General features: G+C 45.4%; 2 protein-coding genes across 18 annotated transcripts in view; both read left to right on the top strand.

Annotated features, from left to right (window-relative positions):
• CAST (calpastatin) overlaps positions 1-13043 on the top strand; it is a 51961-nt gene extending 38918 nt beyond the window's left edge. For 9 of the 17 annotated variants that reach the window (XM_086869762.1, XM_086869764.1, XM_086869769.1 and 6 more), the window contains 16 exons: positions 225-308; positions 1019-1066; positions 2672-2776; positions 3067-3162; positions 3547-3648; positions 4683-4766; positions 5213-5260; positions 5425-5520; positions 6063-6161; positions 6916-7017; positions 8058-8150; positions 8692-8748; positions 9174-9263; positions 10125-10199; positions 11303-11369; positions 11864-13043. In XM_086869762.1, coding sequence (XP_086725888.1) covers positions 225-308; positions 1019-1066; positions 2672-2776; positions 3067-3162; positions 3547-3648; positions 4683-4766; positions 5213-5260; positions 5425-5520; positions 6063-6161; positions 6916-7017; positions 8058-8150; positions 8692-8748; positions 9174-9263; positions 10125-10199; positions 11303-11353 — 1230 coding nt within the window. In that variant the 3' untranslated portion in view covers positions 11354-11369; positions 11864-13043. Of the gene's footprint in view, positions 1-224; positions 309-1018; positions 1067-2671; positions 2777-3066; positions 3163-3546; positions 3649-4682; positions 4767-5212; positions 5261-5424; positions 5521-6062; positions 6162-6915; positions 7018-8057; positions 8151-8691; positions 8749-9173; positions 9264-10119; positions 10200-11302; positions 11370-11863 lie in introns of all 17 variants that reach the window. The other 8 variants (XM_086869759.1, XM_086869761.1, XM_086869768.1 and 5 more) reach the window with 1 other exon arrangement.
• Positions 13044-17609: 4566 nt separating this feature from the next.
• LOC111942145 (serine/threonine-protein kinase PAK 3-like) lies at positions 17610-23492 on the top strand. The gene is made up of 11 exons (XM_023945333.2): positions 17610-17859; positions 18782-18819; positions 19262-19457; positions 19721-19784; positions 20413-20461; positions 20775-20887; positions 21148-21265; positions 22014-22113; positions 22401-22597; positions 22694-22831; positions 23089-23492. The coding sequence occupies exons 1-11, from the start codon at positions 17781-17783 to the stop codon at positions 23188-23190; spliced, it is 1194 nt and encodes a 397-aa protein (XP_023801101.2). The 5' UTR covers positions 17610-17780; the 3' UTR covers positions 23191-23492.
• The last annotated feature ends 871 nt before the right edge of the window (positions 23493-24363 follow it).

Below are 24363 nucleotides of genomic sequence, written 5' to 3'. Positions count from 1 at the left end.
TTTAGCCATGTACACATACGGCGTTGAATCTCAAACCTTTATGATTTTACCACAGACATTTGACAGGAATAAATTGAGGGATTTTAGTATCTTGGTACATAGACTAATTTTGTCTGATGCCAGTCCTTTTGTACACTGTAGGCAGAAGAATCCTGGTGAAGTGGTGTGCTTGGAGCTTTTATTTTAATTTCTTTAATTTTTTTTAAATGTTGTTTCTTTTTAAGGCAAAAGCCAAAGAGAAAAAGGAACAAAAGGCTGGAGAACGTGATGATACAATACCTCCAGAGTACAGGTTAACACCAGAATTGGTAAGTTTTTCATACCTCCATTACTTTGTGGTCAGGGCACTGTGCCTGACCCTTTCTTTCATTACAGAGAGAGACAGAACATGCAGAAAACAAACTAAACTAATATTTAATCAATGGCTTTCTCCTTCGTGATTTCTGTACCTCGTATTTCCTCCTCTTCCTTTGTGGGCATCACTATTTTTTCCAGGCACTCTAGGCAAAGATCTCATCTCACCCATGAGATGGGTGAGTAATCCCAAATTACTCAATAATTAAACTCAATTAAAATGGGCAAAGTCACCCATTCCTTCTGCAAGAATGAAGTTTCTTGTTTCTTGCATTAAATCTCAGCCTTGTAAAATCCATCCCTTTGCAGGAGTACTCTTTGGCATCACTTAATAATGTAACCTTGAAGCACTGATGTAAAATGGTAGGAAGATTGCAATTTTTTTTTTTTTTTTTTTTTTTTTAATTGTCACCCAAAATGATAGAGATGAATTCAAAGTTAAGCAAAACAATGGCAGAACACTTTTTGGTCTCTTGTAACATTCTGACATCCCATTTGATTTTTTGATCTACTTACCTGATCATGTAAAAATGGCCCATTTGGGGGAGTTCTTGTCAGTGATTAATTCTTGAGTATGTAGTTTACATGATTTTGCTGGTGAATACTGAGTATGGCACTTCTTGTACCAACAGAAAAATGTCAATAATACTTAATTTCCTTCTAGGATAAAGATGGAAAACCAATATTCCCGAAGCCTGAAGAAAAACCAAAGGTTAGAAAACTGACAATATTGTAGGAGTGTGGCTAGATATCCTGTTTTCTCCCTCTCTGTCATCACTTCTCTCTGTGCCATGATGTAAGTCTCTTGGACTGCTTGTGGGTTTTACTTCCTTGCACAAAACCTGCTGGTCAGAAGCATCAAGTGGAAGTTGGTTTTATTGAAATTCACTTGTCTGTGAATGAAGAGCTCATATAAGAAAAAGGTTTAGAGAGTTCAAGACAGGAGAGTTACAAAAATTATGACTCAAAAAAAGGCTGTGTGGGGAGTTAGTATTCTGTAGAGGTCTGTTGGAGCTGTTAAGGATGTAGGGGGAGCAGAAAATTCTCTTGTTTTCTTGACAGTTTCCTCTTGCTAGTGATGAAATATAAAGGAATTTGACTGGAAAGAAGGAAAAAGAGCTGCTATGCACATTTTCCTAATCACAAAGAACAAACTAGACTTTGCAAAAATCATCCATCATGGCCCAGAAAATGCAAGAGAGGATTAAGATACTGAAAGAGACAGTGGCAAATACTAATTTTAAAGGGAGGAAAGCAAAGGAACTGTGCACTGAAGAGACTGAGGGCTTCACTTGGGAAATACTGTGAGCTGAGGAGTGCTGCCAAAAATTGGAAAAGCACAAGAAATCTCTGCCCTTCTGAAACAAGTGTGAAGCCACTTGCTGCTTCTTCCATGATTTCTGCTGAAGGCAGAGTCCTTCCTTCAGGATTTCAACTAGTCTTTGTGGGTTTTTTGGGCCTCCACCCTGCATAGCTTTAAGCACATGCAGTGGCATTACTCTTAGTGAATAAAATGCCTTTTCTTACTTAGTGTCTGAAGGAGGATTTCAGACATTATGAAAACTGAGGCCTTGCATGTTGAGACACTTTATAAGGAATTAGGGGAAGGGAATGAGTGAAGGATTTCTCTCTCAGAAATGTCATTTTATGCATTATGAGTCTGTCCCTAAGCTGTTAAGTTCCGTGCAGGAGGTGAATGGCCATCACTTCTTGCAAAGATTTAAACATTTAGCTTTGAACAGTAATTTGGAGCATCCCAGGAGCTTCAGGTATATAGATGTAGGGAGACATGGATTGCAGAGGCCTAGTTCACATAGTGTTGGTACTTTGTAGTATATCACACACAGAAAGAAACTAAAACTGCATTTTTATTCACCAAAACATGCACAGTGAAAACCACTGAATGGTCAGCAGTCAGTGGACAGGTCAAGGGAACTTTCAGGGAGCTCTAGTTCTACTAGTAAATATTATTAACATCTTCTTCCTAATTAAGAGGTTACACTTTCCTTTTCAGTAGCACTGTCTTGAAAATTATATATCTGGTTCCCTATATTATGTATTATATTATATGTACAGTTCTCTACATTATATTGACTTATAGTAACAAAGAAACTTATTCTGAAGTGTGTTTTTCCTAATTTTATGTACTGCAAAATTAATTCTGTTTCGTTGTACATAATTGTAAAGGTTATTTCAGCGTAAGCTACAGATGTTCTCCTGCTTTCTGAGTAGCTGAAGTACAGACCTTGAAAAAGTAAATTAAAAAGAAGCAATGAGTCACCTGTGCCACATACAGGGTTTTTTTTTGTTTTTTCAGCCTTTGAGTGAATCTGACCTTGTTGATGAATTTTCAAAGGACTTTGCCTGCCCTGCACAGCCTGCAGTACATCCTAAAGCACCAAAGCCCTGCAACACATCCAAAGTAGGTCTTTCTGGTTCACTGGAGAAGCTGCTCCTGACAGTTTTGCTAAGACTGGGTAGTGCTACTGTTCTTTCAAAAAAAACATTTCTTCCTGTTTTACCCTTCCTGTTTCTTTTAGTGGAACATGCAGTACTGGCACTCAGCTCTTCATTGAGCACCTTCTGCCTTTAAATTTAGACTTTCCTTTCTCATTTAGCACTGTATTTAGGAAAAAAAAAAAAAAAAGAAAAGTCATTGAATGGGCACAGTTTGTGTTTTCTAAGCATACAGCATAAATTGTTCTGTTTCAGAAGCCATCATGTTCTGTGTCTGCAAACGCCACTGAGGATAAAGTGGTGCCTCATGCCACAGCTTGCACTGTGCAGTCTGCAGCTCCCATGCCTTCAGTAAGTACTGGAGCCCCTTCAGCTGGAGCTGAAGCAAAACTCAGTGTTTCATTTGTAGGATGGTGGAGCATGTTGTCAAGATGCTCATTTCAGTATTGCATGTTCTTCCTTCATAGTGGTAACTCACAAGGGCTGAGTGGTTCACAAAAAAAAAAAAAAAACAAACCCAAAAAAACCAACAAAAGCAAAAAACAACAACAAAAAAAATGCCAAGCCAAGCACAAACTGAATGGTCAATGACCTTCCTCATAGAGGATGCCAGACTGATAGTTCTTCTGATGTCCTCCAGCTCTAAAGGGGCTGCTGTTTGTAAATCTAATAGGGACTACAGGGAAGGTTTCTTCAAACTAAAAATTGTTTTTTCCTGTATCAACACCCATGCAGGTTGGTCCTGTGTCAGATGAAGCACTGGAAGCCTTGTCCAGTAGCCTAGGAAAGAGGGAGCCTGATCCAGATGAGAAAAAGCCTACTGTGGACAAAGTTAAGGTAGAGAAAAAAATCAGACCTCAAAAAATGGACTGTTGATGTAATTACCTTCAGTGTTCCCCCATTTCCTCAGGTCACAAACAAAGCAGACGTCATGTTTTCACTTTTTTAACAAACAAAATGAAACTAAAGTAATATTTAATCAATATTTAAACTGAAACCAGTTCTGTTCTGCTTAGTAAGTTCTAGTAGGATTTCAACACAATGAATACACTTCCCTAATAATCCTGACTATTGCAGTGCAGTAGTTCCCTCAGTTTCTGAAAACTCTGTTTTATTGTGCCCTTCTGCTGAACTGAAGTAGAAGTAAGATGCACATCAAGGATAGCACACAGTGTATGGTCCTTTTTCTGAAGGAACCAAATTTATGAGGAGGAATTAAATTAGGGATTGTGCACTCAAGTTTTGGGGTTTATATATTTAAATGGGGAGCCATAAGTAAGTCAGTGAAATCCTGTCCAAGGGAATGCTGTTCATAGGCACAATCTGAAGGCCCCCATGTGCTGCCCTGAACCAGATGGAATTGGCTGGAGTCAGAAACCAGCCCCTCTAGTGGCTGGAATTCTGTCAGGTAGAAGTTCCCTAAGTTGGCTTTAGTCCCTTTTCTTAGTTGGCATTTTCCCAGCATAACTTGTATGGGAATAGTAATTTTTGAAATGGGCCACTGATTTCTCCTTTCAGCTTTCCTTTGCATGCAGTCCAGACAGCTGTTGAGTGGATTTCCAAAAATGTCAAGAATTAAGACTCAGAGGTATTTTTGATTTAGGTCTATCCACCCTTGTCTATTTACTTAGCTCTCCTATCTTCACTGAAATAGATAGAGCCACTTCTGATACACAGAGGAAGAAACAGGCAGAGGAATGATTTTCTCAGGAGAAAATGCTTTATTTTATCTTTCATGAGATTTGTATCTGGTGGTTGGATTGAATGAGAAAGACAAATTTGAATCAGAAGACTGAAGGCTGGAAGCTTGTTAATGTACATTTCTGTGGGTAGTTGTTTTTCTTACTGTGATTCCTATTTTGCCTTCACAGGAGAAAACCAAAAAGAAGCAACACAAAAAACTGGGTGAAGAAGAAGAAACGATTCCTCCAGAGTACAGATTAACAGAAGCCAAAGTAATTTATTTAATGTGCTTAGTCTTACTTCCCTTTCATTCCTCAGAATGTGTGGGTGAAACTGAGACTCCCATTTACTTTTGAAACACTGATGTTTTGGTTCAGCCATTTTTATAATATCTAGAAATTCTGGTTTCCCACAAATACGTGTCATCTATCTTTGGATGCCAGCATGGGCATAGAAGTACCTACAAATTAATAATTCTGTGTGAGATTAGTCCACCAGAGTCTCTCAGTATCTTCTGGTATTTTAGAAATAAATAAATAGTGATTGGATAAAACTGTTAATAAAACCCCAAGGACCTAGATGTTTTAAGCATTAGATGCTACAGAGGCTGCTGGTTAGGTCCCTGTCCTGTGTAACATTCTGTGTTACTGAGAGAATGCTCCCGGAGTGCTTGTATTGCATGTTTAAGGTGTAATGCAAGGCATTTTTTTCTTTATAGGATAAAGAAGGAAAACCTCTTCTACCAAAGCCAGAAGAGAAGTCACAGGTAAAAAAAAAAAATATGATTTCAAATAACTGTTTTGTTTATGACTTGTTTACAAATGTCAGCAAGGTTACCCAGTGTTTAGTTTAAAAATTGTCTATGTTACCTGCTTGCTTTTTAAGAGATGAAGAGACTTAAAATCTTCTTTTTTTTCTTTCCAATGGCAGCCTATGAGTGAAAATGATCTCTTAGAGGGTTTGACAGAAGGGTTTTCCTGTTCTCCATCACCACCTGCACCGTTACCTACATCAACTGTACTAAAGGTGAATATATATTAGATTTTTGAAATCTGGTTTTATTTTCAAGTTGTTTCAATAATCATGACATTTTCTATGTTTCCTTTATATAAAGTTCCTTAAATGGAATCCAATAACTAAAACTTTAAAATACTTCTTGCTGTAAGTTAATAGAAGAGCAGGACTTTAAAAAAAAAAAAAAGCTAGTTATGTGACCTTTCTTTTCATCTGTTGCTTGCATAAGTAGTGCTTTGCAGCTGAGAATTTTAAAAGTGTTTTTTGGGAATATTAGATGGCTTGGAGAAATCTTGGTTCTTTTGGAGTCATGTTAAACCTGTTCAAACATCAGCTGTGGCAAAGTCTGTAACCCATTGGTTGAGATGAAGGACAAACTGAGATGAGGAACAGTTGCAGTGTGTGTGTGGGGATGTGTTTCAATCTGAAAATTGTCAAGGCTCCTGAGGAAAATTAAATCCTAGAAATCACCTGTGTGGGTGCTGTGTTTTGGGTGTGTTTTTGGGTCTGATGGGGGTTTTCCTCTGGGTCCCCTGTGTGTCTTGTTCTTCTAGAAAGCCAAGGATGGTGCCCAGCCTGCGAGTTCCTCGGATGTGATCTCTGCTGCTACGGTTTCCTCAGTGCACTCAGCAGCCCCTGCACCTTCTACCTCAGTAAGAAACCTCTCCTGTAGGCCCTTACCCAAAGCAAGGGGCTGATTAGTGAGGAGAGGCAGCAGCATGATCTGGACAGTTTGACCAGTGTGGATTGTTGCAGAATTTAATAATTTATTGCTAAAAAGGGCTGTTGCCATAGAGAAGGAACAGCCATTTTTTTCCACTGGGAGGAAAAGAAAAAAAAAAAAAGAATAAAAAGAAAATGAGTGAACCCTTCATTTTCAACAGAGTTACACTGGCAGCACCTTAACCACCTTTGAATACCAGGGGAACTTTCTTCCTGGGGTTTCTTGTCATGTTGCTCCACACTGTGATCCATGCAGAGGGATATTCCCTTGATGCTCCTAGCCTCGTTTGGAAGGGGAATATGAAGCTCCTCCTGCTGGTGTTGGCTTTAAGGACTTTTTTTATATCCAGGTTCTGTATAAAATTGCGAAATGAATGGTAATTACCAAACAATAATTGCCGAACAATTGCAAACCATTTCAAAGATATGTTCTCATTACAACAGCTAGGCTTATTTATAAAAAAAGAAAACAATTCAAGTAAATTCTATAAGCCCTTCTTGAAATTATGTTTTCTGCAAATCAGAAATATTCTGTATTTCTCCCCAGCTATTGTGCAAGTACAAAGGGAGTGCTCTTTGTTCACTCAAGTTCTGCAGTTCATTAGCCAGTACTCATAGTAGGTTGATGAATAACATAATTTATGCAGCAGATGTGCTTTCACAAATGTGTTTCTGCTTTGTCAGGGAGGAAGAGAGATGGACGAAGCCTTGGATCTCCTATCTGACTCCCTGGGACAAAGGGAACCTGACCCTGATGAGAGCAAACCACTTGTGGATAAAGTGAAGGTAACAAAAGACTTTCTGAAACTTGAGCAATTCTGGGAGAAGGAGGGGTGGAAGAGAATAAACCAAACCAACAAAAAAACCCCCAAAATCTACAATGGTTCTCATATGCTGACAGGAGTATATGGCATTGGGATTTTAGATGTTGTAAGAGTAAGATTATTGGAGAAAAAAAATCCATGCTCTTATATATAGGTATATCAACCACTTTTCAGTCACCTGGATTACTTGTGTGTTCTGTGAAAAATGATGATTTGGTTAATATACTTTAGCCACTTGGAGGCAAGTGTTGAAATGTTACAGGACATAATTTAGTTCAGTGCCTTTTCATTTCATATGAGAAATTATTCTCATAATTTTTCAGGTGTCTTCTTGGGCCTCAGTTTCTAGAATTGATTTTCTGGCCCTCTTTTTGTCAAGCTTTGACTTTTATAACCACAAGTATCAAGTTCACTTAATCAGGCACATTTTTAGACTTCCTTGTTTCTGCTGGTTTTGTCTTCATTTAGTCTTTCATAAAATCCTATAAAGGCACTTCTCCTAACAAGAAAATAAATTTCTGCATAATAGTAGTAATAGTAATAATAAATTGTAATTTGAAATAGCTAAGGTAAAGTACATCACTGGGATAAAACAAAACCACCATATGCTGCCTATCAGTAAGTTTAGGCTGGAATCCTAGCTGGAGAAAAAAGAGATCCCCAAAATGTCTGCATTAAGAGAAACAAAAGGGTTCTTCAGCAGTCTGCTTAAACATGTCCTTGTGGTGTTCTATGTGGCATTTTCCTGGTATGCTGCCAAAAATCAGAGCAGCATAAGTTGAAAAATAAATGTAGTTTTTAAAACTTCTGCCTTTTAAAACGCCTTTAAAAGGCGTGAAACACAATTCATAGTGAAATGAATATATGGGGTTTTTCTTAGTAGTTTTAAAATTTTCAAGTGAAAAAGGGTATCTCTCCTAAGTCTGATACGCCCTCTGACTTGTTCATTGCTAATATTTCTAACATGGATATTGAAGTTCTTAAGAAATTAAATACTTTCAGGAAAAGACTAAATCTGAACACAGAGACAAGCTTGGAGAGAGAGATGAAACAATCCCACCTGACTATCGAAAACTTCTGGAGTCAGGTGAGCAGGTAAGGAAAAGCTTCCTTAGTTTTTATTTGCAACAGTGGAAATTTGAGACTCTCTGCGTCTGTCCCCTTCAGAATTACAAGTTGAATAAGTGAGTGTCTGTATTGTGTTTATATATTGGGGTGTATATATATATATATATTTTTATTATGTTTATATATTAGGGTATATATACCCTATATATAGGGTGTATATATATTATTTATATATATATATGTACATACACCTGATATTTCAGGAATCTGACCTATCTATCTGAGGAAATACCCTTCAGTGGGAGTAGCTCTATCCTTGCATGCTTGTAAGTCAAAAAACAAAAGGGGGAAAAAAGTTCTGTTGTTTTTTTTTTTTTGTTTTTTTTTTTCCTTTTTCAACCGGGCAGTCTGAACAAATAAATCACATTGAACTTCTAAAGAAATCTGTTCAGAATAGTGCAGGTTCATTGGCAATCTGTGAACACCCAGCAGTGCTGTATGTAAATACTTGTATTTTAAAATTAATCTGCCCAGTACAAAATGAGGATCTGGTTTTTTTCTTCCCAAGAGTAAACCAGCAAAGCCAACAGCAAAGGATGAAAAGATGAAACAGAAAGGAAAGAAGGTAACGTTTATGATGGGGTTTATTGAGGTTTTCTTTTTATATTCATGATATTTTTTCTGTGGGTTTTTCTCATGCTGTGGGTTCTGATTTTGGTTCAAAGTTATGTCACTGTAGGCTTAAGGGGTGATTCATTGCAAAAACTCATAAATGCAGGAGGTAATAGGAACAGCAGTGGACAGTAGAACTTCAGTGGGAAGTAACTCTTCACAATAAATGCAGTTGTTCTGTACAACTGCATTATGAATGTTCAGGAAATCGTGCCTCTTGAGAACCTCAAATAGATGTCTCTAACAGTGGAGTTCAGGTGTGTTTTTCTTTAAGAAAAGGGATCAATATTTAAAGCAGGCATAAATTCCTGAGCTACTAGTTTGACTGTGGGAAACTGGGTTGCACATTTTGTCACTTCCAAATTAAAATTTTTGCAGAAACCTATGGATGACAGTGCAGCTATTGATGCCTTATCAGGTGACTTCGATACTTGTGCAAATGCTCCTGCTACACCCCAGCACTTAAAGGTAGGACATTTTCTGCTAGTAACTTGCTAAGTAAACAGTTTTTCACTCCCCACTTTTCTTTGCAGTAGCTCAATTTAGGTTTACAGGAAGCCTGTCCAGATGCAGGGATTGTCTCACTTCTGCAGTGGAAGTTGGATGTATTTTGCTGTGTGCTAAATATTTGGAGGAAGGAAGGTTTGTGTTAATTAGAGCCTTTCAGACAGGCTTGGAGAAGCAAGTTGAGCAAAGAAATGTGGTAACAGATTTTAAGAGTGTTCAAAAACTGCAGACAGGCAGAGAAACCTTTTCTCAATGATAGGAGGTACTGTGTTGCAATGGTTGTTGGGTGGAACCGAGACACAGGTCAAGAGGGTTTTGTAGAGAGAAAAGCAGGGAGCAGCAAAGACTTTTAGATATGTTAGGGATAACAGTGGAGTTGACAAGAAGAAAGGAAAAGGAATGGACTGGAGAGGTCCTGCAGTTGAGAAAAGGAGCAGCAGCTTTGAAACTGATGGTCAAATCAGCTGTATTCCTGGGAGGAAAGAGCTGCTTCCAAACAGCTTTTCTTAACACTGCAGTGCTTCCCCCAGGGGCTTCCCTCAGCACAGAACCCTCAGGCAGATGAAGACAGGCCCACTGGTGTTTCAAGTGCTGCTTCATCTGCTCATGAAATCCAGGGCTAAAAATGCTGCTGCAGCATTTTAGTCTGGTACTAAATACAAAACCTGCCCATCTCTACCAAGTTTTTGTGATGCAGTCTCCTGTCAGCACAGCCTGTGTTGCTGCCAGCCCTATTAAAAAGATTGTGTTTTGGCAGATGTCAAAGCAGGAGCCACTCTATTCTCCTTGTAACTGTAATTATTTTTTTTCTTTGGAGTGTAGGACAAAAGTGGAAAGGAAGCTACGACCACTAAACCAAGCTCAAAGGATAAAGGAAAGCCCAGAGACCCTAAAACGGTACAAACATGTTTATTTTAGTATGGACAGTCATACAAGAGGGGTAGCTGCATTTTGGATTTATATTACAGAGTTGATATTTAGGGGGAAGTTTTACATCAATAGGTTGAACTTGATCCATTTTTGTAAATGTGCACATAGGAGAAAGGCCCCTCTCTGTGTCAAGGGAAGCTGGCAATAAACAGGGGCAAAATAATACCTTTCAAAGAGAGTATGGTCTTCTGAGTGGTACTCAGTGCATGTTCCACAGGCTTCTCCTTCCCAGACTGGTTGATCTAAGAGTCTCACTTTGCATGCCTGTAGCTGCCTCAGGCAGGATCCACACCACTTCTCTCATTTCTTGATAGTTTTGAGTAACAGCATCCCAAAAGTGACTAAAAAGTACTCCTACAACCACAGCCAGGTTCCCAAGTTATTATCATAAGTTGTTTTTTAAAATTAAGACCTACATACTTTCATATTAATAAATATGGTGGGGAAAGGCAGGCAGCTATTTCTACATTCAAAGAAAGGGAAATAAAAGGGGGGAGAAGGGGAACATAAAAAGGATTGCATGGCTTTTTTTTCCAGAAGTATAGAAAATTGATTCAGGTCAGGTTGAAGCTTGTTCCATCATGTGGTTCTCACAGAAGATATGTGTAGTAGACACCTGAATCAGATGATTATATCTGCTCTGGAAATTTTACATTTCACATATCAGTGATGGGATTTGTGGTTGTTGTCATTATTAAATCACCACAGGTGCCTTTTGTGTGACCACAGAACTGTCCTGCAGTTTTCAGTGTAAAACTGAGGAGTGTCTTTATCTCCTGTTCAGGAGGATGTTCTGAGCTGTGACCTGATCACTAGGGTGGGTAAAAGGGTGTTTTAGGAGCAGGGAATGACAAGGTCAGGCACAGCCCACTCTCTGAAAGAAAACAATTGATGGTGAAAATGTGAAAGTGTTTGTACACAGCAGGAGACACAAATACTTTTGCTAAACAATCTGTATTTCAGGTGCAGATTGTATTTATGTCTGAACTGTGATTCTGATGAGTGTCTTGTCACTGCCTGATTTCAGGTTTAACTTGGTTCAGTTTCTTATTGTCTCATCCTCTCTTTAGGCAAAGGGACAGTCCTCCGGCAGCAAATCTGAGAAGCAGAAAGCAAGCTAAACGTTAACCTTACCAGGTGAGATTCCTCCTTCCCTGTTCCCTGGGTTACCACAAAGACAATTTCATGCTTCTGAATTAAAGCTGAGTTTTGCTAGCAGTCCTTAATTCAAACCAAGACATGGTTAAAACTGCTGCTAAATCAAAATGCTTGGTATGACTTTGCCCTTCAGGGTTCCCAGGCAGAGAAGTTTTTTCACATCCTTTATCCATTCAGTTTATACAGAACTACTTCATGTAACTAAACTGCTTTAGGCTGGTGGAATTCCAAGCGTTAGAAGGTGTGAAGTGCAGCTTCCCCAAGACATTTTCACAGAGTAATTAGGACCAAGCACATCTCAGCTGTGGGTTTTGATCTTTAGGTTATTGACCTTGTGTCATTTTCTCTGCTTTGGACCTATCTGGAGGCTTAGTTCCTATAATTCTTCCCAGACTTATGTAGTGATTTTTTTTTCCAATTAATAGAAGATGAGCACTCTGACTTAATTTTGTTGTTTTGTTTTCTGCCCCCAGGATCCTGCTGCATTGTGTGAAATGTCTTCTTTCTGTGGGTGGATGAATATTATTGAAGAACAAAAGCTGATGCCAAAAGTACATAGTTATTCTGGGTGGTTTTTGTACAGTGCTACTTGCTGGACTTCTTCTCATCTTTTCTTTTTTCTCAGTAGTAGACTCAGGTGGTTTGTTTCTTTCCTCCAGCAATTCACTTTATTGAGACTGCTATGGTCTGATATTTTTGTAATTTCCTTCAGCATTCAGGGGGAAAGAATGCTTTCTATTTGCAGGAAATATATTACATCAGTGAAGAGCTATGCCAAAAAAGAGAAAAGAAAAAAAAAACAAAACTGCAGACTTTTGCACATAATCTCCACATAGTGCCTGTAAATCTCTGAAGAGTTCATATGTGCTTGCATTTTTTAACATTGCAGTGAATGCATTAAGTATTTTGGAATATAGTGAGCTTTAGTTACCCTCAGCTGGGCTGTGCAGCCTTCTGCTCAGGCCAGTTCCTGGTGGGAAGCTGCAGGCCAGCTGTGGGGTGGCTAAGAGTGAGAAACTGGGGATGAACCGCTTTTTCCAGCATGTCTGGACATCAAGCAGGTATTTGGGATGCTGCCTTTTAGCCGTAGTTAAAACACACTAGGGCAGGACTTTTTTTTTTTTATTATTATTATTACCATTATTTCCAGTTGTATTTCCATCTGTACTGTTATCTCATAATTTCAGGAGTCTCCTGGACTGGACAAATAACAAATGTAACAGCTACCAACACATAAGGGTGGGGAAGGAAAGGAGGGGCACAAGCCTCAGCAGCAATTAAAGCTCAGGTCCAGGACTGGGCTGCTTTTTATCTTATTTTGCACTGTTTCTAGTCCTCCTGTTCCTGGCACTCCAGCAGGGAACACAGGGATGGGGCTGAAGGTGATGCTTCAGAGAGCAAAGCCCCATTTCTCCTGTTCCCTGCGAGGACAGGCACGGCCAGGCGCCTCTCATGGGTCAGCTGCCACCACCTCTGTGGGTTTTCCTCTGCCTCCCTGCCCTGCAGAACATCCTTTTGCCCATCCTGCCACTGGCAGCAGAGCCCGGGGTCTGCAGGCAGGGATGGTGCAGGGGCTGAAGTTGGGGATATTTAGACTCATGACTGTACTTGCAGTCTGCACCGTGCCACTCCAATAAAGTTTTTAAGGATGCACTCTGCCCTTCCTGGCTTTTTATTTATCAGTGTTGCTGTCAGGCAGAAGAAAACCTAAGAAAAAAAAGAAAAAAAAAAAACCCGCCACAAATGTTGGCGTATTAAAGTTGAGTCTTAACATTTCAAAAAACCCTGGAAAATACAGAATTGCAAAATCAACTAGGTTGGGAAAGACCTTTGAGATCATCAGGTCCAAGCTATGATCGAGCACCACCTTGTCAACCAGACCATGGCACTTGGTGCCACATCCAGCCTTTTCTTAAACACCTCCTGCAGCAGTGACTCCAACACCTCCCTGGGCAGCCCCTTCCAGTGCCTCTTTCTTTACTTGTTAATGATACTCCACAAAGGCCTAAACAAGCTCATTAAGACCCTGCTACAGTTTTTTTGCCCCTTTTGCTTTGGATTTCAAAGCTCCATCACAGCTGACCAAGACCAGATCTAACTTGTGGACTGATGCTGTGCTGGGAGGCAGCTAGAAGAGCAAGGTGTAAGTCTCTGAAATTTATTGTGCCCTGATAAAGGCACAGTAAACTCACAAGTGCTGAAATATTTGTGTGTGAGGTCACATCTCTGTAGGAGGGGTAGTGCATCTTGGAGAACAGTACTGCATTAGGCAAATCTTAAATTAAAGGGTGGGGAGGGAGTAATAATGAGGCTCTGGGGTACCAGGAAGTGGGGGTACCACATAATTTTCCCTCAGAGCTGAGCACTTAAAAGCAGAAAGCAGAAATGCCATTTACTACTCACAAAAGAAATGACTGCACAAAAAGGGACAAAAACACACCTTAATCTGAAATCACCTGTAATTAGAGTTTTTGTCAAATTCCCCTTTTTTGCCCTTAAAATGTTTTAAAAGCAACAGCCAGCGGTGCTTGAATAGCATAAAATGTCACTAACATGACGCACAGCTTTCTCAGAATTCCTGTGTTATATATAAATATATGTACATATATAAAAAATACATGGAATTTGCCATGAGTAGGACAAAGTGATGCTTTCTACAGGATTGTGTCAGAGCTCTTGGCTCTCAACAGTGGAACAGGGTACCGTCCTAACACCCATGAAAATGGGTTTGGATTCCTTGGGCAGGCTTGACCTACAGGTGGGAGAAAAGGGAAGCACAGTCTAACACTTAGGATGACTTCTAGATGATGACTTTTTTTCCACTCTCTGAGTCTTTACCTCTGTTAAAATTCCAACTGTTTCGGCACACCCATGAGAAACCAAGGCAGGCTGGAACCACAGAGGAAATAAACACCAGAGACTCAGTGTAAAGGGTTGCAAAGAAATCAAGTGTCCGTAAGCACAAGTGGCAATTAACTGATTTTGGTTAAGTTTAAGACAGAAATAAGAGTGTTCAGCTGGTAAACAGAGCAGGCCATTCACAAGTGCGTTACAGTAAAGAAACTTGACCAAGAATTCGACCTTGGTTTCTCATGACTGGATGTGGCTCTCGGCGCCATGGCCTGGTTTTCAGGGTGGTGTTAGAGCGTAAGTTTACTGCCCTGCAGGTGACACTCGAGGGCCATCAGTGGTCACCAAGTGTCCCCTCCAGTCACAGCCCTGTGGGGGGGCAATGCTGACCACGCCCCCTTTCTCTTGACTTGCCCCATGTGGCTCTGCCCCTTTCCACGCTGTAACCGCCCTCTGGGCTTTGGCTCCGCCTAAAGGACCCTGCCCACCTCTCATTGGCCGTCAGCTAGTGATGGATGGTGTTTAGGCAGAGAGTCAGCCATCCCTTGCACTTTATGAGGAGCTGAGCCACGCAGAGGAAAATTTAATGTTTTGTCCTTTTCTTAGCTTAGCCGCTTTTAGTTAGGATGCTAGAGCATAGCAAGCTTCATTAATGTTTAGCTCAGAGTAGAGTATTGTTGTAGGGAAGCTCAGGAGTAGCCTTTCAGGAGAAAAAAGAGAATTGTCATAGTAAGAATGAAGCTATCAAAGCAAAAGCTGGGACTCAGTAGAAGCAGAGCATGCACGTGCTACGAGCTGTCAGCCTGAACAGGCCACCCGGAGGAGAGAATGATGAAGGTGAAGATGATGAAGTAGCCAGAAGAGGCTCTGTTTCTGCCCTGGATTTCAGCAAGACTGGCAATAAAAACCCAAAAGCCTCCAGAGCCCTGCCAGCTTCCTTTCCTTGCCACACCGCACCTAAGGCAGAGAGTGCCTTCAGAGCTGTGCGCTCTGGCCGGGCTGTGGCCTTCGTGGCTCTGTGCTGCTTGCCAGCGGCCCAAGGCTCTCCCCCTCACACTGGGGCCCTGCCCCAGCCCAGCCCACCTGCCCTGTAGAAATGTTGTCCCCCGTGACCTGGTGTCCCCCAGGGCCAGCTGCAGCTGATGGCGGGGCAGCAGGAGGGAGCAGTCCCTTCTTGTCCCCCGCTCCAAGCTATCGCTTGGCATGGGAGAGAAAAGGAGGGCTGAAATGGCACTAAGGCTTCCTAAGGCTTCCCTCCTGTAAACCTCTGGGGCACCAAAGCGCTCTACTCAAGGGGGTCTGAGGCCCTGCATGCGCCTCTCCGTGCTGAGGTGTCCTTCTTCCTTCCCTCAGCCCTACAGCCCTACAGCTGCTCGATGTGAGCTGCCTGGGTATGGGAAAACAAATGGGGGACGCAGCAGAGAGCACACTTGAGCTTCTGTTCTGGCCTTGCAGAGCTACAGCCCATGGCATAGGCACCCGTGGATGGGAAGGGAAGAGCTGGGCAAAGAACAGCATGTGCTGTATCAAGGCAAAAGCTTTCAAAGTATCAAGGTGTTTAAAACCATGTGGTTTTGGAACACAAATGATTCTGTAAGGGATGGGAAATTTGTTGCTTGGGGTTCTCACTACTTAGGGCTCTCACTGCTTGGGGCTGCAATGGGACATCATCTGAACCTTGAAATCAAGAGATGACTTCAGTGACTTCAAGCACTTCAAGAAACCACTTCAACCTCTTTTCTGCTTGCACTTCCAATCAACCTCGGACTTCTTTTTGCTCGGCCTTGCATTTCCTTTAGCCAAAGCTTCCTGCTTAAGCTACTTTTAGCTGCCCTCCTTTAGAGTCCCGTCTCTCGGTCAGCGCAGCACCTAGAAACTGGGGCCAAAGAGATGCTTTCAAATGGAGGATCCATTTCTTCTGGCGAACTACTGCAGATTTGCAGCACTAGAATTGCAGGGTAGAGCCAAGCCATTCAGCAATTGCTGAAAGTTTCAAATGCCCCCCTCAGCATGCCAAGTGTGAAGAGCCCAGTGGAAAGCTCCTCCAAGACACTGTGCTGCCCCCCAGCAGCAGGGCATGTGTCTGGGCTGAGTCAGCAGGAAAGTAAGCTAAGCCTAAGATCATCATTCCACCGGGAGCAGAGTTGATTTCCAGAGCACTTGAATTGCATTCCCTTTTTCCCCCTCTCCCAGCCAGTCCATGAAGCTGCCCCCTGCATTTAACTCGGGCCTTTGCCAGAGAAGGGAACGACAGCATCTCCTTTGCTTTGGGCTGTGGCCATCCAAATGTCTGCAAGGAATCTTGCAGGGAGCATGGAGCCTGGGCAAACATCTGTGAGAGTGGGGATTTGGACCGTTCAAAAGGGGCCTTCTTTGGGCTCCACATCTGCGTGGCATTGCAGAGCGGTGGCTGCTACCCGAGCTCCAACACAACAAAACTGAGGCAGCCCGAGAATCAGCAGACAGCTCCTCTGGGTGTTCTCTGCCCTTCATTTGCCAGAGAAATGGCACGAGGGAGGAGAGGAGCTTGGTGTCAGGAGATAAGCCAACACCTCCCTGCCACAAATGGAGCTCGGGCTCCCAGCGCAGTCACAGCAAAGGTCAGCAGGCACCTTCGTGCTCAAGAAGCAGCTGCGCACTGCAATACTGCTGGAAATTCATTTGCTTTGCTTCTTTTGTCCCCCACGTGTCATGGAAGAAGTTCGGTGTCGATGTTGGACACAGAATGATTCCCACAAACACAGCTCAATGTGTGATAAAAAAAGAAAGAGATTTATTCCGTTGTTTCAGTATTTAGTGATCCTCGACAACGACCAGGGCTTGGATAGGTAGGTTACTGCCTTCCCAACCACACTGGTCGTGAGAAATATCTATTACAAGGCATATCTTTAATGGAATGGATGAACATCTATGTTTATAGATAATATCCTCAGAAAGTGGGTAAAAACTATGAAAACAAGATCAGAGGGTTTAATTCTCAGAGCAAAAGTTCGGCTTTTGAGAAGCAACTAAGAGGCCAGCCGGAAGAAGCACACTTGCTCTTAGTCATAGCCGTGGGGCCCAGAAGTGGGGTTTGCTTTGCTTTCTTGACATCCTTCTTCCTTCCCAGGCCTCTCCTTGGGCTAGGGAGCTGCAGGATGGCTGCATTTGCTGAGCTGCCCCAGCAAGCCTGGAGCACTGCGGCACGCCCTGTAAGGATTTCTTTGGCTGCTTTATGACTGAGGGCAATTTCCCAGGCTCCTCTTTTGCCTCGGCTGGACACAAGATTGGGTTGCCGGGCACAACGACGGCAGCAAAGCCAGAGCTGCTGCTATTGTGAGGTCAAGGGAGCGCTGCCACGTCACAGTGCCGTCAGCGCGGCGTTGTCCCGGTGCGCGCAAGGCCCCGTTGTTCCAGGGCAGCTCTTGCGCTCGCTGGCTCGCTGCAGGAGGACCCTTGTGAGCAAGGAGTTCTCAGCAGACGGCCTGCACCCCGAGAGGAGTCTTGCTATTTCCCTTGGGTGCCATTGCGCATTGTGCAAACCCACACAGCACTGCTAAAATGATCGAGCAAGTCTGTGCCGTGGTTTGCAGTGTTTTCTCCGTGGCATATTCTGGCTACTTCCTGGCTCACCTGACAGGTAAGGAAAGCTCACTCCTGGAGGGAACATCTCCTTGCCTTGTGCTTCACTCTGCTCCTTATGCCCATGGAGGGAGCCAGTATAGCTGGCAACAAAATTGCCATGAAGATGCCAGCTTTCCTTTGCTAAAGCTCCTGCCAGGGGCATCGGCTGCAAAGGGGGTGTCTGTACTCGCTGCAGGGTGGAGAGTATTTGCATTGGAACCTGCTGCGGCCGTGCTCTCTCCACGGGAGAGCGCGTGGCAGCGCAGTCTGTCATTTCCTCAGCTTGCTGCTTCAAGCTGCAAATTGCAAACTCGAAGGAGAGATGCTCAGTAGGACCTGTAAAAACTCCGGGATTCTCTCCAGAGCTGAGGGAAAGCGTCTTTTGCTCCAACTCCTGCCGTGAGAAGCCTTGGCTGTGTGGCTTGAGCCTTTCTGGTGTGCCAAAGAGAGCGATTGCCTTGGCCACCAAGCGCAAACTCCAAAGCCAGTTAGGCTTTGCTGCTGAAGCCGGGAGCTGTTCCCGGGCTGCTCGAGCAGAGGGCTGCCACAGCTGAGGGGCCCTTTGGGGCCGCTTGGCTGGGCTAGTGTCTTCAGCCAATGCATGGGAATCCCTGCATGCAATTGATGTGAAAAGCTGCTTGTGCTTCTGGGCAGAACAGAAGCTCTGGCTGTTAATGAACAACTGGCATTTCCATGCCTCTCTTTCTATTTCTCCCCTGACAAAAGACATCCAAATGTAGACAGAGCATAGTACGGTGTCCTTGTCCTTCGCTTGCTTGCTTGCTTGCTTGCTGTGGGACAGAGGTCTTGGTCCCCTCAGATGGGAGGGATGTTGGGGAAGGGAAATGCTCTCTGTTGGGACTGACTTGTCTGGTGGGAGTCGCCAGCACAGGCGCTTCTCTGAGGGCCTCTGCTTCCTTTCCCCTTGCTGGCTGCAGGTCACTTCACCCGTGGATGGAGACAAGCGTGTCCTTTGGTGAGTGAGTGGCAAAGGAGCCTCTGACCTTGCTGGCGTGTAAGAATTGTGCAGCAAGCTGTGAGCTTGGCCTGTTGCACTGGAGTGGAGAGCGGCAGGCGGGGAGGCTGAAGGAAAGCCCAGCTGCCTGTTGGCATCAGCGGGAGCAAAGGCAGCACTGGCTCTTTCCTAGTTTTCCCTTTAAGAGCCTTCCAAGAGAGGAAAGCCAAGTGTGGCAGCCCAAAAGGTGTCTTGCTGATTGTAGCCGGGGTGCAAGATGAAATGCATGGCAAGATGGAGGAGCACCCAATTCAGCCATCTCCATAGGCTTTGGATGGCTCAGAATGCCATTTGTATCAAAGTCTAGGATTTCCCCTTAGTCCAGGTGCTTGGGCAGCTGAAGAGCAAGCAGCTCCTGAAGGATTGGCTGCTGCCAGTGTGTCTCACTGCTGTCTGTCTGCAGGGCTCAAGGGCAGGGTCGGCACCTCCTCTGGCTCCCTCTCTTGTGGAGGAAGAGGCTGAAGAGGAGCAAGAGCACATCAAGCCCCCAGCTGCTGTCCCTCCACGGCCCCAAAAGGCTCCCGCAGCTGCCGGCACTGGGTCCGGCAGCCCCGCCCAGCCGGCCGAGACGAGAGAGGAGCAGAGGCTGATGAGACTGAGTACGTCTGCTGCATTTCTGGCGGGTTAGAGTAGAATGCTGCTGTTCTTTCAGGCAGATGGGATTGGCTTGCCTCTGCCTGAGCTGCCTTCTGCGGCAAAGACACAGGCAGCGATTGTTTCTGCTTGAGCACAAGGCTGGCACTTAGCCAGTGGCTCGGCCCCAGGGAGCTCTCAAGCTGCCGACTGGCAGTGGGGGCTGCATTTTGGATGGTCTGGGAAGCGGCGTCTCTGCAGTGCGCCTTGCACTGCTTCTGTCTTTCAGGGAGCGTTGTGAGCCCGGGTGAGCCAAGGAGCAAATACACGGCCCTTGAAGAACTTGGACGAGGGTAAGCGTGACAAGGTCTGCTCCTTGTACAACAGCGTGGGCCAGGGCTTTCACTGCTGCCATATCCAGCGCCAAGTCCAAACACGGTCCAGCGCTGGCTTTTCCTCCTGCCACCTCTCACGACTGCCGAGTCAAGAGCAAGCAGATGGCATCATCCAAGACAACTTGGTGCTGGCAGTGTCTTGCTTGTGGCAAGGAGCAGGAGCTGGAGGATCTGCTGGCCCTGCAAGCTTGATGGGCCAGCAGAGCACCTTGCCAAACAAGAGCTGCCAGATAATAGTTCTCAAAGACAGTGTTTCCAAAGTCTGTCTTGTCCACTTTATACACGCACACACACACACAGACACACAGCCTTAAGAGCCCCACTTTCTTGTGCGTTTGCTTTGGAAGCAAGTGCGTGTGTGCCTTGGAGATTTGCAGCAGCTCTTGGTCTTCATGTTAGACCCGAGTGTTCTCTTGGACACCCTGAAGGTCCCAGGGCGGCTGGGCTGATGTGCTCTTGGCTGAAGAGACACTGCAGCCAGGCTCTTTGGAAAGAGTGCAGCAGGCAGCGTGGGGAGATCCCCTGCCTAGACTGGCTTTCAATGCCAGGGACTAAAGGGCTTTTTCTGCTGCCCTTTTCTTTCTAGGGGCTTTGGAGCTGTTTATAGAGCCCTGGACGCCAGCACAGGCAAACAGGTAAAGGGTCAGCAGCCCCGGCGGATTGTGCAGCTCCGGAGTGCTTCCCCCGCTGCTGGCAACCGTGGCTGGAGCTTTGGCCGGCCGCTCCGTCTCTGCAGCAGAGGCTGCTCGTCAGAAGCACAGATTGGGCTCAGTGTGCAGAATGCTGCATTTGGGACGGGCTTTGGTGCTTGTCTTAAGCTCTGCTGTCTAGTAACAAGGCAGTTTGGTAGAGCTCGGCTGCGTCGTTGCACAAGCACTCACTCCGTGTTCCTTGTGATCTGTTGCAAGGAGCAACTGGTCAAGTGAGCTGTCCTCTATGTCCTTTTAGGTGGCTATCAAGAAAATGATGTTGGAAGAGGAGGATTCCGAGGAGCTGGCTGTCAATGAAATCGTGGCCATGAGGGACAACAGGAATCCCAATATTGTCATCTACTTAGACAGGTTGGGCTGTTGGCATGTCAGCGTTCCTTCAGATAGTGCAAGGCAGAAATGAGCAAGCCCTTTGGTCAGGGGCACAAAGCAGAGCTGCTTGTGCTTTCTCTAGTCGTGTCCAGCACATGGGAGAAGGTTGCCCTTGGTGTGCAAGAATCTCTTCCGGCACATGTAGCTTGGAGAGCAGTGGCAAAAGCCAGGCTCAGGCCCTCGGGTGACTGAGCTGTGCCCGTTGCTCTCTCTCCATGCCGTGCTTTTTCTTCTTGCAGCTACCTGGTCAACGAGGAACTCTGGCTGGCGATGGAGTTCATGGACGGCGGCACGCTGTTCGATGTGCTCAGGGCAGTGTACCTGGAGGAAGGACAGATAGGCGCTGTCTGTCGGGAGGTGAGGGATGGTGCCTGTGCCGGCCCTGGCCTGCACAGGATGGTCCTTGTCAGCCGGTGGGGAAGAAGAGCAGAGGTTTCTTGCTCACACCTTTGTTTTGGTGCTGCTGTCACGACACCAGGAGAAGAGCGAGCATCTGAAGGGAACTGCCTGCCGTTGTCCCCGCACTTGTCCAGGCTCTCTTCTCACTCTCTTACGTGGCGTCTGTCCTCTGACGCTCGTGCTCGCTCACTCGCTTGCTTTCACTTGTTTCCTCTTGGCACCTCTGCCTCTCTGCGTTTGCCTGGAGCGTGTCTGTCTGTCCTGAGCCCCTTGCTGCTCCAAGGCAGTGTGCTGCTGGCTGAATTTCTAGCTAAAGGGATGTGCTGAGCTTCAAAGGATAGCACTGCAGCCCAGATGGCACTGGATTCTGCAACAGGTCTATCGTGCTGCTTCCTCCTCTGCTGCCGCAGCTCTGCCAATAAAATCTTTGCCATGCCGCTGGTCCAGTCAAAGATACAGCCAAAAGTCCCGTGCTTCCTACCAAAGGCAGGAGGGGCTCTTGGAAGCTCAGATGCCTTTGCTTCAGAAGACAGAAAACACTTGTAAGAGTGCTGAAGCAGAAAACTCTTCCTCTTGCTGACAGCATGATGCTGTGCTCACAAATTCCCTGAGAAAGCTGTCAACCTCCTCCAGCCCTTTCCTTTCTTGTGGCATGAAATCTGGTGGCCTGAACTTTTTCCCTTTGCCTCCCTCTTTTCTCTCTCAGTGCCTGCAAGGTCTGCATTTCCTTCATTCCCGCCGAGTCATCCACAGAGACATCAAGAGCAGCAACGTTCTTATGGGCACCGACGGATCGGTCAAATTGGGTGGGTATGGCCGGTCAGGCGCAGCGTAGCCAGTATGTGCTGTGGGGCTGCTTTTGGGGTGACTGCCAGTCGCCCAGAAGCGCTGCTTGGCCAGCAGGAGCATGCTGAGGGCAGTTCTCAAGTGAACTTTCTGATTTCCCCGGCTGCAGCCACACGGAAGCAGAGCACCGCAGCTTTTCCAGCCCGGAAAAAGATCGAGCATGGCCTTGTCAGGCTTGGAATGGGCAATGCTTGTGGCTGGTTTGCCAGCGGTCGCTGTCTTTGACAGGCTTTGTCTTTCTCCTCAGCTGACTTTGGTCTCTGTGCTCGGCTCAGCCCTGAGTGCAGCAGCTGCCACTCCAGCGTCGGCACTCCCAGCTGGATGGCACCAGAAGTGGTGAGAGGAGAAGCCTATGGCCCCAAAGTGGACATCTGGTCCCTGGGCATCACGGGGCTGGAGATGGTGGAAGGGGAAGCTCCTTACCAGAGGGAGCCCAAGTTCAGGGTAAGCTGCAGCTTCCCAATGGGGGCTGTGTGTGGAGAGAGCTGTTGTGCCTAGGAAAGGAGCAGCTTGAGCTTTGTCCCCTTGCCTTTCTCGTAGGTTTTTGAACTGATCGAAAGGAACGGGCCCCCAAAACTGCAAAAGCCCAGGCACCACTCGGCTCTCCTGCGCGACTTTCTGCGCTGCTGCCTGCAGGCGGACCAAGACAGGCGCTGGTCTGCCCAGGAGCTCCTGCAGGTAAGCAAAAGGGAAGCGGCAAGAAGCCCTGGGAGCTGAGGACAGCCGCAGGAAGGGATGAAGGGGACTGTGGGCCACGTGGGCCTGGCTGAGCCAGGTGAGCGGCGCAGGAAGGCGCAGGGGCAGAGGCTGCTCTGGCTCCTCTTGCTGTGTCTTGCTGCTAGCCCAGGAATGGTGCTTGAGTGCCAGAGGCTGAAGAGAAATCTGTCATCTTGGAAAGTAAGGCTCCCTTTCCTGTTTGTTTTCTCTCTGGGCAGCATCCGTTTGTGACCTCAGGCCAGCCTGCCTCCAGCCTGGCTGCTCTGATCCTCTCAGCCAAGCAAGCGCAGGAAGACCGGAGAGGAGAGGCTTGCGCCTGAGGAAGCCTTTGTGCCGCGCCAGCCACAAGGAGTTCAAAGGGGATGGATGGTGTTTGGACAGAGAGTCAGCCATCCATTCAGTTTTTTAAGGAGGTGTTCATTTGTTTGGAAGTTTTTGTTGTATGGAATTTGTCCATTTAGCTGTTTTTAGTTCATACCTCCGTTTTTCGTTTTTTTTTTTCTCAAATGCTTAGTTTATAATTTAGGGAAAATAGGGAGCAACTTCTTAGAGCTATAGATTTTAGAAAATGGAGATAGTGGAAGATTGTTTTCCTTGGAATAAATTGTTATTAACAGAGGTATCTCTGAGCTTTCTTTTCTGGAAATGGATGTATTTTCCTAGTTCTATATAAGCTGCGAGAGGAAAAGCTGTTATGCCGTGGAACTGGGTCATACCTGTGTCACAAGCAGTCAGCATGAAGAGGTCACTTGGAGTACAGAATGATGAAGATGTAGAATTAGAGGATACTTTGTTTCATACATTTATTTCAACCGGCCTGGCAAGAAAACTCTCAAATATGCAGAGTGTTGGGTGGCTCCCTTCCCTTCCATGGTGTAGTAGCTGAGCTGGACAGTCCCTGTCAGAGGCCCAAAGAATAGGCTGAGGTGAACAGGTTTGCGAACCTGAACTGGGGAATGCCCATGGGCTGGTGAGAGACACTCCCAGGTAATGTACATCAGGTAATGAAGTCACATTCAGGACAACACCAGGAGGCAGATGTGCAGTCCTTCTTGGTGGCCTCTGGTTCTGAAGATGTGAGGGTGATCTGCACGAATTACGATTTTGTTCCCACTCTCTTCTCAATATGTCACCAGTGGCATATAATGGCATTCTCCTAGTGACATCTGGCCCTTCCTCCCTGCTCCTCATTTCCTCCCTTTTCACCCCACAAACACTCCAGGGACCCTCTGGGCCAACCTCATGCCCTACAGGTGTGGGCTGCCGCCAAGGCCTACAGCATGGTTCCCACTCTGCTGCATGCTTGGCCTCTTCCCACATCTTGGCCCAGCTGCTGTTGCCGCCTGTTGGATAGCACACAACGTGCCACACCTATCAGCGACCAGTTGGACGGAGGAGCTCATCAAACAGGTCCCCACTACCCACAGCTCACCCCCCAGCACTTTCCCCACCAAGCTCTCACTCCATTTGGACTCTGTGTGCTCAGACACCCA

The sequence above is a fragment of the Cyanistes caeruleus genome, chromosome Z (genome assembly GCF_971803275.1).
Source record: "Cyanistes caeruleus chromosome Z, bCyaCae1.hap1.1, whole genome shotgun sequence".
Taxonomy (NCBI): domain Eukaryota; kingdom Metazoa; phylum Chordata; class Aves; order Passeriformes; family Paridae; genus Cyanistes; species Cyanistes caeruleus.
This window is presented reverse-complemented; position numbering and strand designations above follow the sequence as displayed.

Coding starts and splice junctions, on each gene's coding strand:
- LOC111942145 (XM_023945333.2), top strand. CDS start 17,781: ATGATCGAGCAAGTCTGTGCCGTGGTTTGCAGTGTTTTCTCCGTGGCA. Junction 17,860..18,781: donor CTTCCTGGCTCACCTGACAG/GTAAGGAAAGCT, acceptor TGCTGGCTGCAG/GTCACTTCACCCGTGGATGG. Junction 19,458..19,720: donor GCAGAGGCTGATGAGACTGA/GTACGTCTGCTG, acceptor TCTGTCTTTCAG/GGAGCGTTGTGAGCCCGGGT.